This window comes from Elephas maximus, chromosome 13 (genome assembly GCF_024166365.1).
Source record: "Elephas maximus indicus isolate mEleMax1 chromosome 13, mEleMax1 primary haplotype, whole genome shotgun sequence".
Lineage (NCBI taxonomy): Eukaryota > Metazoa > Chordata > Mammalia > Proboscidea > Elephantidae > Elephas > Elephas maximus.
In genome coordinates, this window is record NC_064831.1 from 54604493 (window position 1) to 54618732 (window position 14240).

The window sequence follows — 14240 nt, forward strand, 5'->3', positions numbered from 1 at the left end:
TAATCCATTGAGTACTGTGTTTTCTGTTGCACTTATCCTGAGGAAAGGAGGGGACCGTTACCACTTTTCCATGTATTGACCTAAATTCTTTAATGTTTAGCTTCTCTTCTGAAAATGAGCATATAATTCATAAGATTTTCTTATGCATTCTCCAAAAAATATTTGAGTACCTACTATAAGTCAGACACTGTTCTAAACGCTAAGGGAAACAAAAAGATGGATCAGCCATGGATTCTGTCCGAAAATGTTTGGAAGACCACCAGGGAGATAAAATATGCACGTATACAACCAAATGCAAAATAAAGAGCAGAGACAAATGTCTTAAGTAAAGATCATCTCTAAGGAATTTAAAGGAGGGAAAGGTTGCTTCCAACTGGTAGGGATCACAAAAGACTTTATTAAAAAGATGATGGCTTTTTTAATTAGTCTTGATGGGTCGTAATAATAAAATCTGTCAGTTTTTGATCAGTTATTAGGTGCCAGGCCCATTATATGTTATTTTTTAATCCTCATAATAGTTGAAAGCAAGGTATTATCACCCCTCTTTTAAAGATGAGGGAATTTAAGGCTCAGAGAATTAAAGTAACTTGCATAATGACATTAAATGGTAGAATTGGGATTACTGTTCAAGTCTTTCTGCTTAAATAGTGGAAAGGATATCCAAGGAGGGGGAGTAATGTGAACAAAGGCAAAGAGGTGGGAAGTTACAGGCCTGGTGCAGACAGTTAAGTACTTGACTACTCGCCAAAAGCTTGGCGCTTTGAACCCACCCAGAAGTATCTTGTAAGATAGGCCTACCAATCTGCTTTCAGAAGGCCACAGCCTGGAAAACCATTGTAGCAGTTCTATTCTGTGCACATGTGGTCTCCAAGAGTCGAAATTGACTCAATGGCAACCAACAACAATGGAGAATAATGGCCAATGAGCTTGTTCAGAGAAGCGCATAGGTAAAGAGGAGCAAGCTTCAGACAAGAATGAAAAGGTGAGGAGGTGGGGCCAAGATGGTGGAATAGCCAGACGCTTCCGGCGATCCTGCTTACAACAAAGACTGGAAAAAAACAAGTGAAATGATTATATTTAAGACAAGCTAGGAGCCCTGAACATCAAAGGCAAAGTTAGAAAATGGACTGAGTGGCAGGGGGAGGGAGAGACAGTTCAGAGGTGGAGAAAAGTTGCAAGACCTGAATCACTGGGATCCCTCAGCCACCATTCCCGGGAATGGCTGTGGCGGGCTGGTAGTAGCATTCAGCCTCAGTTTCCTCAGGGTGAAGCAACCAGCTACACAGCCTACTCACACCTCCAGAACCAGAGAAGAATGGTGCTCTCAGCAAAAGCTAAGTACTTGTGTATATTTTACTGCACCCCCCACCCCCAAGCCAGCATCAGAGGCTATTGATTTCCCTGGGCCTGAGATAGGTCCTGTTTAGTGCCTGGACCCATTCTCCTGGCCTTGGAGAAGGAATAAATTTGCAATTGAGGGAAAGATAATTTGCCAGCTCCACAAACTTGGGGAGCTCCAGACAGAAGCAGCTCCTGTCCAACCATAAATGGCCCATGGACTTTGAATACCTTTCCCTCCTGCATGGATCTGTGTGGGCCTATTTGATAAGAATAGGCCCTTGCTGGCAGACTGCAACTGTTTCAGCTGTACAGTGGGAGGTGGGCATTTGATGACTGACACCACTTTGCCTGTTATACAGGGTCCTCACCTACCCACATCAGGGGCCTAAGGACTGGTGGCTCCACTCAGGTCACCCAGCCACCCATGGCGGGTTCCAAGGATAACTGGTACCTCCTAGTCCTTACAACCAAAAACACTGGGTGCCCATGGACCATCTGCAGAAACCACCCACCTGTACGTTCTAGGGCAAAGGGATGCACTTTCCTCAGAGTCACTTGGGGGATGATTCTCAGCCCCCTGCCTTGTTCAGAGCATGACCCCTTGCGGCAGCCAGATATCGGGTACCTACACCAATCACTCCTGCCCCTCTAAGACTGTAGGACAGAGCCCGTACCACACACTTGATGAGCAGCTACCTGGACACCTGAGCTGAATCCATACAAAAAAGGTAAATGGATTCCTAGAGTGATATACCTGATAACAGCTCTAACCATCTGGTAACAGGAAGTCAGAGCTTCAAAGGTGAAAATAATCAAGCTAGCTCACTCAAGCAACCCATTTGGGCATATCAAAACAAAACAAAGCAAGAAGCTAGGATACAGTAAACAAACATAAACTGATACAATAAACTTATACATGGCTCAGAGACAACAGTCAATATCAAGTCACATAAAGAAACAAATAATGATCATTTCAATAAGCTCTCAAAACAAAGAATCAAGGAATCCTCTGGATGAAAGTGCCTTCCTGGAATTACCAGATGCAGAATACAAAAGATTAATATACAGAACCCTTCAAGACATCAGGAAGAAGATCAGGCAGAACAAGCCAAGGAATATACAGGTAAAACAGTTGAAGAAATTAAAAAGGTTATTCAAGAACATAATGAAAAATTAAGCTGGAAAAATCCATAGACAGACAGCAATCAGAAATTCAGAAGATTAACAATAAAATTACAGAATTAGACGACTCAATAGAAAGCCAGAGGAACAGAATCAAGCAAGTGGAAGGAAGAATTGGTGAGCCTGAAGATAAAGCACTTGGCACCAATATATTTGAAGAAAAATCAGATAAAAGAATTTTTTAAAATGAAAGCTTAAGAATCATATGGGACTCTATCAAGACTCTATCAGGGGATTGGAGTACCCGAACAGGGAGGGATAACAGAAAATACAGAGAGAATTGTTGAAGATTTGTTGGCAGAAAACTTCCCTGATATTGTGAAAGATGAGAAGGTATTAATCCAAGATGCTCATCGAACTCCACATAAGGGAGATTTTAAATGAAAGCCACCAAGACATATTATATTCAAACTTACCAAAACCAAAGAGAAAGAGAGAATTTTAAGAGCAGCTAGGGATAAGTGAAAAGTCACCTACAAAGGAGAGTCAATAAGAATAAGCTCAGACTACTCGGCAGAAACCACGCATGCAAGAAGGCAATGAGCTGACTTATACAAAGCATTGAAGGAAAAAGATTGCCAGCCAAGAATCCTATATCCAGCAAAACTGTCTCTCAGATATGAAGGTGAAATTAGGACATTTCCAGATAAACAGAAGTTTAGGGAATTCATAAAAACCAAACCAAAATTACAAGAAATACTAAAGAGAGTTCTTTGGTTAGAGAATCAATAATATCAGGTATCCACCCAAGACTAGAACACTAGACAGAGGAATCAGAGGTCAACCCAGACAGGGAAATCACAAAAATAAATCAAGATAAAAAAATGCTCAAAACAGGGAAACAGCAATGTTATTAGTAAAAGAAGAAAACATTAAAACAATAAAGAGGGACTCAGAAATGTAGTCATAGAGCTTTCAAATGGAGAAGATAAGGCAATACAAAGAAATCAAAGTTAGGTTTAAACTTAGAAACATAGAGGTAAATATTAAGGTAACCACAAAGGAGACTATCCTACTCATCAAAATAAAACACAAGAAAAAAATAGAGACTCAGCAGAAACAAAATCAACAAAAATGAATAAGAGGAAAAATCGATGTATAAAGATAAACTACTCAGCACAAAAATTAAGTGGGAAAAAGAAACTGTCAACAACACACAAAAAAAAGACATCAAAATGACAGCACTGAACTCATTAAAAAAAAAAAAAACTCATACCTATCCATAATTACACTGAATGTAAATGGACTAAATGCACTAATAAAGAGACAGAGTGGCAGAATGGATAAAAAAAAAAACACGATCTGTCTATATGCTGCCTTAGACTTAGAGTCACAAAAAGTCAAAGGGTGGAAAAAATATATCAAGCAAACAACAATCAAAAAAGAGCAGGAGTGGCAATATTAATTTCTGACAAAACAGACTTTAAAGTTAAATCCACCACAAAGGATAAAGAAGGACACTATATAATGATTAAAGGGACAATATACCAAGAGGATAGAACCATATTAAATATTTATGCACCCAATGACAGGGTTGCAAGATACATTAAAAAAAAAAATCTTAACAGCATTGAAAAATGAGATAGACAGCTCCACAATTATAGTAGGAGACTTCAACACACCACTTTTGGTGAAGGACAGGACATCCAGAAAGAAGCTTAGTAAAGACACGGAATATCTAAATGCCACAATCAACCAACTTGACCTTATAGACATGTACAGATCACTCCACCCAACAGTAGCCAAGTATACTTTCTTTTCTAGTGCACAAGGAACATTCTCTAAAATAGACCGCATATTAGATCATAAAGCAAGCCTTAGCAGAATCCAAAACATTGAAATATTACAAAGCATCTTCTCTGACCATAAGACCATAAAAGTAGAAATCAGTAACAGAAAAAGCAGGGAAAGGAAATCAAACACTTGGAAACTGAATAATACCCTGCTCAAAAAAGACTGGGTTGTAGAAGACATTAAGGAGGGAATAAAGAAATTAATAGAATCCAATGACGATGAAAACACTCCCTATCAGAACCTTTGGGACACAGCAAAAGCAGTGCTCAGAGGTCAGTTCATATCAATAAATGCACACATCCAAAAAGAAGAAAGGGCCAAAATCAAAGAATTATCCCTACAACTTTAACAAATAGAAAGAGAGCAACAAAAGAATCCGTCAGGCACCAGAAGAAAGCAAATAATGAAAATTAGAACAGAGCTAAATGAAATGGAAAACAGAAGAACAATTGAAAGAATTAACAAGACCAAAAGCTGGTTCTTTGAAAAAATTAACAAAATTGATAAACCACTGGCCAAAGTGACAAAAGAAAAACAGGAGAGGAAGCAAATAACCTGAATAAGAAATGAGATGGGCGCTATTACAACACACTCAACCGAAATTAAAAGAATCGTATCAGATTACTACGAAAAATTGTACTGTAATAAATTTGAACACCTAGAAGAAATGGATGAATTCCTAGAAACACACTACCTACCTAAACTAACACAAACAGAGGTAGAACAACTAAATAGACCCATAACCAAAGAAGAGATTGAAAAGGTAATCAGAAAACTCCCAACGAAAGCCTTGGCCTGGAGGGCTTCACTGCAGAGCTCTACCAAACTTTCAGAGGAGAGTTAACACCACTACTACTAAGGGCATTTTGAAGCATAGAAAAGGATGGAATACTTCCAAACTCGTTCTATGAAGCCACCATATCCCTGATACCAAAAAAAGGTAAAGGCACCACAAAAAATGGAAATTACAGACCTATGTCCCTCTTGAACTTAGATGCAAAAATCCTCAACAAAATTCTAACCAGTAGAATTCAACAACATATCAAAAAAAAAAAATTCACCATGACCAAGTGGGATTCATACCAGGTATGCAGGGATGGTTCAACATTAGAAAAACAATTAATGTAATCCATCATATAAATAAAGCAAAAAACAAGAATCCCATGATTTTATCAATAGATGCAAAAAAGGCATTTGACAAAGTTCAACACCAATTCATGATAAAAAACTCTCAGCAAAATAGGAATAGAAGGAAAATTCCTCAACATAATGAAGGGCATTTATACAAAGCCAACAGCCAGCGTCATCCTAAATGGAGAGAGTCTGAAAGCATTCACGTTGAGATCAAGACAAGGATGCCCTTTATCACCATTCTTAGTGAACATTGTGCTGCAGGTCCTAGCCAGAGCAATTAGGCTAGATAAAGAAATAAATGGCATCCATATTGGCAAGGAAGAAGTAAAAGTATCTCTATTTGCTGATGACATGATCTTATACACAGAAAACCCTAAGGAATCCTCAAGAAAACTACTAAAATTAATAGAAGAGTTCAGCAGAGTATCAGGATACAGAATAAACATACAAAAATCAGTTGGATTCCTCTACACCAACAAAAAGTACATTCAAGAGGAAATCACCAAATCAATACTATTTACAGTAGCCCCCAAGAAGATAAAATACTTAGGAATAAATCTTACCAGAGATGTAAAAGACCTATACAGACCAAACTACAAGACACTACTATAAGAAACCAAAAAAGACTTAACATAAGTGGAAACACATACCTTCCTCATGGGTAGGACGACTTAACATTGTAAAAATGTCTGTTTTACAAATAGCCATCTATAGATACAATGCAATTCCGATCCAAATTCCAACGACTTTTTTTTTTTTTTTTTTTTGCAATTTTAAAACATATTGAATCTAACTGGCATACAATAAACAACAAATAAACTACACAACTCGGTAAAATTTGACATATGTATACATCCGTGAAATCATCACCTTATCAAGATAACAAACATATTCATACCACCCGAAACCTGCTTTTTCCCTTTAATAGTCCCTCCTTCCTGTGTCTCCTCACCTCTCCATCCCCAGACGACCATGGATCTGCTTCCTTTTACTATAGTATTAGTTTACATTTTTTAGAACATGTATATTCATTTTTGCTTGGTTTGCCTCAGTTAACATAATTATTCTAAGATTCATTAATGTTGTATATACAAATCACTGTTTTATTACTACTGAATAGCATTCCATTATATGAACATACCACATATTGTTTATTCATTCATCTATTACTAGACATTTAGGCTGTTTTCATTTTGGGATATCACAAATAGAGTTGCTGTGAATATTCACGTACAAGTCTTTCTATGAACATAAACTTTCTTTTGGGCAAATAGTTTTGAGCAGAATGGCTGGGTCATATGGAAAGTGCACATTTAACTTTTCAAGAAGCTGCAAAACTGTTTTACAAAGTGGTTGTACCATTTTATATTCTCTCCAGCAGTGTATGAGAGCCCCAGTTCCTCCGCACCCTCATAAAACACTTGGTATGGTCAGGCTTTTTACTTTTTTTTTAAATAATTTTTATTATGTTTTAAGTGAATGTTTAGAAATCGAGTCAATCTCTCACATATAAACTTACATACACCCTACTACATACTCCCACTTACTCTCCCCCTGATGAGTCAACCCGCTCCCTCCTTCTAGTCTCTCCTTTCGTGACCGTTTTGCCAGTTTCTAACCCCCTCTACCCTTCCATCTCGCCTCCAGACAGGAGATGCCAACATAGTCTCAAGTGTCCACCTGACCAACGACATTTTTTAATGAGATGGAGAAACAAATCACCGACTTCATATGAAAGGGAAAGAGGCCCCCGATAAGTAAAGCATTACTGAAAAAGAAGAACAAAGTGGGAGGCCTCACTCTACCTGATTTTAGAAACTATTACACTGCCACTGTAGTCAAAATAGCCTGGTACTGGTACAACAACAGATACACAGACCAATGGAACAGAATTGAGAGTCCAGACATAAATCCATCTACATAGGAGCAGCTGATATTTGACAAAAGCCCAAAGTCAGTTAAATGGGAAAAAGACAGTCTTTTTAATAAATGGTGCTGGCATAACTGGATATCCATCTGCAAAAAAATGAAACAAGACCCATACCTCACACCATGCACAAAAACGAACTCAAAATGGATCAAAGACCTAAATATAAAATCTGAAACAATTAAGACCATGGAAGAAAAAAAAGGGGACAGTGCTAGGAGCCCTAATACATGGCATAAACAGTATACAAAACATTACTAATAATGCAGAAGAGAAACCAGATAACTGGGAGCTCCTAAAAGTCAAACATCTATGCTTATCCAAAGACTTCACCAAAAGAGTAAAAAGATTACCTACAGACTGGGAAAAAGTTTTTAACTATGAGATGTCCAATTGGCGCCTGATCTCTAAAATCTATATGACACTGCAAAAACTCAACTACAAAAAGACAAATAACCCAATTAAAAAATGGGCAAAAGATATGAACAGACACTTCACTAAAGAAGACGTTCAGGTGGCAAACAGATACATGAGGAAATTCTCATGATCATTAGCCATCGGAGAAATGCAAATCAAAATTTCAGTGAGAATCCATCCCACTCCTACAAGGTTGGCATTAATCCAAAGAACACAAAATAATAAATGTTGGAGAGGTTGTGGAGAGAATGGAACACTTTTACATTGCTGGTGGGAGTGTAAAATGGTACAACCACTTTGGAAGTCAATTTGGCACTTCCTTTAAAAGCTAGAAATAGAGCTACCATATGATCCAGCAGTCCCACTCCTTGGAATATATCCTAGAGAAATAAGAGCCTTTACAGAAACAGATATATGCACACCTATGTTTATTGCTGCACTGTTTACAATAGGAAAAAGATGGAAGCAACCAAGGTGCCCATCAACGGATGCATGGATAAATAAATTATGGTATATTCACACAGTGGAATATTACGCATCGATAAAGAACGATGATGAATCCGTGAAACATTTCATAACATGGAGGAATCTGGAAGGCATTATGCTGAGTGAAATTAGTCAGTTGGAAAGGACAAATACTGTATAAGACCACTATTATAAGAACTCGAGAAATAGTTTAAACTGAGAAAAAAAATATTCTTTGATGGTTAGGAGACAGGGGAGGGAGGGAGGGAGGGAGAGGGGTTTTTGCTTATTAGATAGTAGACAAGAACTATTTTAGGTAAAGGGAAAGACAACACACAGTACAGGAGAGGTCGGCACAACTGGACTAAACCAAAAGGAAAGAAATCTCCTAAATAAACTGAACTATTTGAAGGCCAGCGTAGTAGGGGTGGGGGTTTGGGGACCATGATTTCATGGGACATCTAAGTCAGTTGGCATAATAAAACCTATTAAGAAAACACTCTGCATCCCACTTTGGAGAGTGGCTTCTGGGGTCTTAAACGTTAGCAAGTGGCCATCTGAGGTGCATCAATTGGTCTCAACCCACCTGGAGCACAGGAAAATGAAGAACACCAAAGACACAAGGTAATTATGAGCCCTAGAGACAGAAAGCACACATAAACCAGAGACTACATGAGCCTGAGTCCCGAAGAACTTGATGGTGCCCAGCTACAACTGATGACTGCTCTGACAGGGAACACAACAGGGAACCCCTGAGGGAGTAGGAGAGCAGTGGGATGCAGACCCCAAATTCTTGTAAAAAGACCCAATTTAATGGTCTGATTGAGACTAGAAGGACCCCGGAGGTCGTGTTCCCAGACCTTCTGTTAGCCCAAGACAGGAACCATTCCCAAAGCCAACTCTTCAGACAGGGATTGGACTGGACAATGGGATAGGAGATGATACGGGTGAGGAGTAAGGTTTTTGGATCAAGTAGACACAGGAGACTGTGTTGGCATCTCCTGTCTGGAGGGGAAATGGAAGGGTGGAGGAGGTCAGAAGCTGGCCAAACGGATACGAAGAGAGAGTGGAGGGAAGGAGTGTGCTGTCTCATTAAGGGGAGACCAATTAGTATATAGCAAGGTGTCTATAAATTTTTGTATGAGAGACTGACTTGATTTGTAAACTTTCACTTAAAGCTGCATAAAAATTAAAAAAAAAAAAGAATGAAAAGGTCAGTTGTAGTCAGATGATGGATAGCTTTAAGTGATAGTTGTGGGACAAAGGGAGAGGCGCATTGAAAGTTTTTATATAGGGAGTAACACGAACAGAACCTTGCTTGAGGAAAACTAATCTGGCAGTAATGTGGAAGCTGGATTGAAGAGGAGAAAGAGACTGAAGGTAGGAAAACTAGTGAGAAGACAGTCCGGGGTAGAAATGTAATAAAAATCACTTCAAGGATAATGGCAATGGCATTGAAGAGAGAGGGGAACAAATGCAAGAGGTTTTACATGGGAAGAATCAATCACTTGACATGATATCTTCATTTTTTACCTGTAAGTAAACCAAGGCTTAGAGAGAGAAAGTAGTCTGCTTGATGGAGAAGGAAGCTGCCGTAGCCTTGCTGTCTTCTTGCAACCTGTTCAAGGCTTCTTGGTTCATTTTCTAGTACTGTGTTAACCAGATGGCAAATTACCTCCTAGTTTTATTGCTCAGGATATTATATAGCCATATATTCAACAAGTATTTATTGACCATCTGTTGTGTGCCCTGTACTGTGCTAAAGACCAGGGATGCAGAATTTGAACAAGACAGTTCATGGCCCTCTAGAGAATCTGCTGTAGGGTCTCCCCTGGAGCCTGCTAGGAGAGACCAAGATGAGAAAATCCAGCCATAATAATTATCATATGAGGAAAAGATCGGACAAAGGATGGGACTTAACCAGCTTGGCTGGTGGTAGGGTGGGAGGATCAGGGAAACCTCTAATAAGAGGCAAGTACTGAAGAAAGCAAACGTGAACTACTTATATCTTCCTCAGTATACCATTCTATCTCATGCCTCCTGTCAGGAGCTCCTGTTAGGAGCTCCTGTTATCCCTTATCACAGCTCAGGTGTCACCCGTTCTGTAGACTGTTTCCTGACCGCAGCCCGTTTCCTCCGTGAAAGGATTAATTACTCTAAAGATTGGGCTACCGTGTTCATACTTCTATTATCTTATTTTTCACTTATCTTTTTCTTGGTAATGGTATCTTCACGTGTAGTTTCTTTAGGTCACCAGCTATGTCTTATTTATGTTTATATCCCTAGTGTCTTAGCATATAGCCTGGCACAAAATAAGTACCCAATAAATGATCATGACAGTACATTGGGAGGCAGGCAATAGTTGGTGTATGGAAAACCTTAAATGTCATGTGAAGGAATTAAAATGTATTTTGAAGTGAAGACAACTACATAAGTGATGTAATCAGCTGTGCTTTTCAGAAAGATTGTCCTGGAAGCATTAGGAAGGATAGATTGGATGGGGCAAGCCTGAAAACAAGGAAATGATTTAGAATGTTACCACGATTGTCCAGGTGAGGCATGATGAAGGCCTGCAGCAATGCTGTGGCAGTTGAGTTGAATACAAAGGAACAGATGATTGAAATGTTTAGGAAGTAAAGCCTGCAGGACTTGAAGTCTAGGATAAACTCAGGTTTCTGGCTGAGGTGAGTAGGTGAATGACAGTACCATTATTTAAGGAGGCACTGGGTGGGTATACAAAGGATCAGGAGAAAGGCCTCTAGATGTACTTCTGAAAAATGAGCTACTGAACACTGTATGGAGGACAATCCACTCTGACATAAGCGGGATTGCCATGAGTTGGAATCCACAGCAACTGGTTTGGATTTTTTTTTTTTTAATACAAAAGAAAAAAATTCTCTTTTAAGGTAAATAACTTTATAAAACATGTGAGCTGCGGCAGTGAAAGCCACCTATAGTGTAGCAGTAATGAGAGATGTTTTGTAGTATCTGATCACCATGACTCAGTTTTCCTGTGATTTTCATTTGAACACTTTAAAAAATATTTAATCTGTTTTCTTCTAAAAGGCAAATGATATTTAATAAAGGAATATTGTTGATATTAATAATGCCAGATTGCTTGATAATGATCTTACCTCAGTATGTCAAGTGAGGTCAAAGAATTCTCAGAATAGCTGTTTTCAGTTGAGTCAGACATTGGGAGAGTAAAATCTAAAATTGGCACAGCCCTTAACTCAAGAGGAGTCTTCAGCATTCTGAGGTATTAGCCCCAAGGTACACTTCAGTGGTTGAGGGCCTCACAGTGTAGTATCTTAATTAAGAGCAATTTTCTTTTGGTTCTCACTATTTTAAATTGGAGTGAAAACTTGCTATATGAAAATTAAGACCGAAAATAAAAAAAAAAAAAAAAGACCAAAAATACTTGTGCTGAATGGTTGATTCCCGGTTAGACCTTGAGATGTCAGGCCAGAAAATCTATGAGGTTAATTTTGGAGAAAATATATTTGATTGGGTTCTTTTCAGCATGTGAAGATTCCAGCATAAGATTCTAAAGGGTGTGGAAAGCCACAGAGGAAATTTTACTGTGAGTAGGGTGGAACCTGCTGTGTGGCTTCAACCAGATTTTTTTCCATGAACGGTGGTAGAACCCGTAAGCTGCGTCTTTCTCATCCTTTATCCTTTTCACCAGGAGCTTATGTGAATTGTCTCTATAGCATTGAGCTGGAAACCCTTGTCGATACTGGATACCTGAGTTGGGTACTAGCACATGGGAGTTTAACTGTCCTGTGTTGGACCAGCTGGCATGATCTTTATCCATCCCCAGCCAAACTTACAGTAGTTATCTGGTCAAAGTATGGTGATCAGTTTGTTACTCTAATATGAGAAAACCTATCTTCTAGTATAGTGAGGCCTGAGGTGCTAATTACACTGTGAACACCTTGAATTGCTTTGAAGGAAAATGTAAATGAAAAGTATTTATCAGAGAACACAGTTGCTTTCATATGGTTCTTTGGATCTGTTATGCTTGTGGCCGCTTTATCAAACGCATTTCCTTCTCTTTTTCTGACTATTATCACCTCAATCTTCTGGGAGCTGGTTTTCAACTAACTAGATTTCAGAGCCTGATTTCTTATCTTGTCTAGTTCTCCAAAGTGCAAACCAAGAGAACCTGCAGTTAATACAGTGTATGGGTATGTCCTTTTCAATGAGTTCCTTCTTTACTGCTTGCTTTAGCTGTTAGTCCTCTGGAGATGGGTATAAGGTTTATGGGCTGCCTTGGGATTTGCTGTGAGGAGTGACATAGTTTAGGAGTTATTAATCATTTCAGTGCAAAGGCTAAGTGGAGGCTTGCAGAGTTGATGAAAATGCCCACTTGGCTCTGAATCAGTAGCGGTTGCCAAAAGCTACTAAATTTTTTGTCTCTGATGGAAATGGCAAAAGAAATGTTTTCTAGATGACTGGTAAACAATTTCCCTCTGGAGAAGAGAAGAAAATGGTTGTTTAGTAGTTAATTACCTGTTATGTTAGACAGCTATGAAACTTATGAGGCATGGAAGAAGAGTAGGCCCACCTCCCCGGCTTGTCAGGCTGAAAACCAGGTGCCAGGAGTCGTGGGCTGCAACAGCAGCGACTTCCTGAGGAGCTTTGAGTCCCTGGTTGCTTTGTGTTGCTGATGTTAGAACCCATGTTCCCTAACGTGTCTTTTGTGCTGTCCCAGTGACCCTTAATGCAGCATCCTCTCTAGATTGTTGTTCAGAGCTTTTCCATATTCTTCACAAATGTGAACTTCAGCTCTACTTTATGTCCCTTTACTCTTTCTCTGGGTCAGCTGCATTTTAGTCTTTTGACTCTCAGACCAATGACCCCTTTCTTGTAATCCCCTGACTTGCCAGTGTGCAGTATAGTCCTTAGTGCCCAGTCCCCAGTTGCACAGATTATGCTTTTTTGGGGATACTGAGGCTCTGCCAGAGCCCTGGTGGCACAGTGTTTAAAAGCTCAGATACTAACCAAAAGGTCAGTAGTTTGAATCTACCAGCTGCTCCTTGGAAACCTACGGGGCAGTTCTGTTCTGTCCTATAGGGTTGCTGAGTCAGAATCATCGACTCAATGGCATTTGGTTTGTTTGTTGGTTGTTTGTTTTGAGGCTCTGCTGGAACCCTGGTGGTACAGTGGTTAAGAGCTTGGCTGCTAACCAAAAGGTCCGCAGCTCAAATCCACTAGCCACTCCTTGGAAACTCTATGGGGCGGTTTGACTCTGTCCTAAAGGGTTGCTGTGAGTCGAAATTGACTCAATGGCAAGGGGTTTGGTTTTTTTTGGTTGAGGCTCTGCCAAGCTGACTTTGCCTTAATGCATTTTACCATGAAAAAGAATCCTTTCTCCCAATGCCTTGCTTTTTTTTTAATTTATTAATTAATTTAGCCATGTTTTTCTTTATTCCTTTTAGGTTGCTTTGCTTTTCACTTCTGTTCCTTGTAAGTCCCCTGAAGTTCAGTGGTAGAGCTTGGAAAAAGGGATTCCATATGGAACTTGGATTTGAGACTTAGTGGGAAAGTTGATTTTAACTTTTATCTTTAACATGTCCAAGGAACCTCTTGTGTAATTTCATTTATTCATTGTTTCCCATAATTTGACACTTTCTTACTCTGTTAATATAAGTCAGGGTTGTTTTAATCAAATATAGGACCATTGGCCACTTACCAAGACATAAGAATTTTCATTTCCCTTGTGGGATAAAATAGATTAGAGAGCAACACCTTCTTTTACAGAGTTATAGCCCTAAGAATGTCCATTTCCCAGCATGCATGTATTCAGCGTGATTAAAATAATCCTAATGCTCAAGCTGGGAAATTTATTGTTCTCTCATTCAACAAATATTTATTGAGTGCCTACTATGTGCCAGGCATGTGCTAGGTGCTGAGGAGATAGCAGTAAACCAAACAGAGAAAAATCCTGTCTTCATGGAGCTTTCATCCTACTGTG

At 39.2% G+C, this 14240-nt stretch overlaps 1 protein-coding gene across 4 annotated transcripts in view; it reads left to right on the forward strand.

Annotated features, from left to right (window-relative positions):
* TRIP4 (thyroid hormone receptor interactor 4) overlaps positions 1 to 14240 on the forward strand; it is a 64998-nt gene that overhangs the window by 33500 nt on the left and 17258 nt on the right. The window contains exon 12 of one of the 4 annotated variants that reach the window (XM_049905552.1): positions 7099 to 8496. The exons of the other annotated variants lie outside the window; for them this stretch is intronic. Coding sequence (XP_049761509.1) covers positions 7099 to 7152 — 54 coding nt within the window. The 3' untranslated portion in view covers positions 7153 to 8496. Of the gene's footprint in view, positions 1 to 7098; positions 8497 to 14240 lie in introns of those variants that run through there. 4 annotated transcript variants of the gene reach the window in all.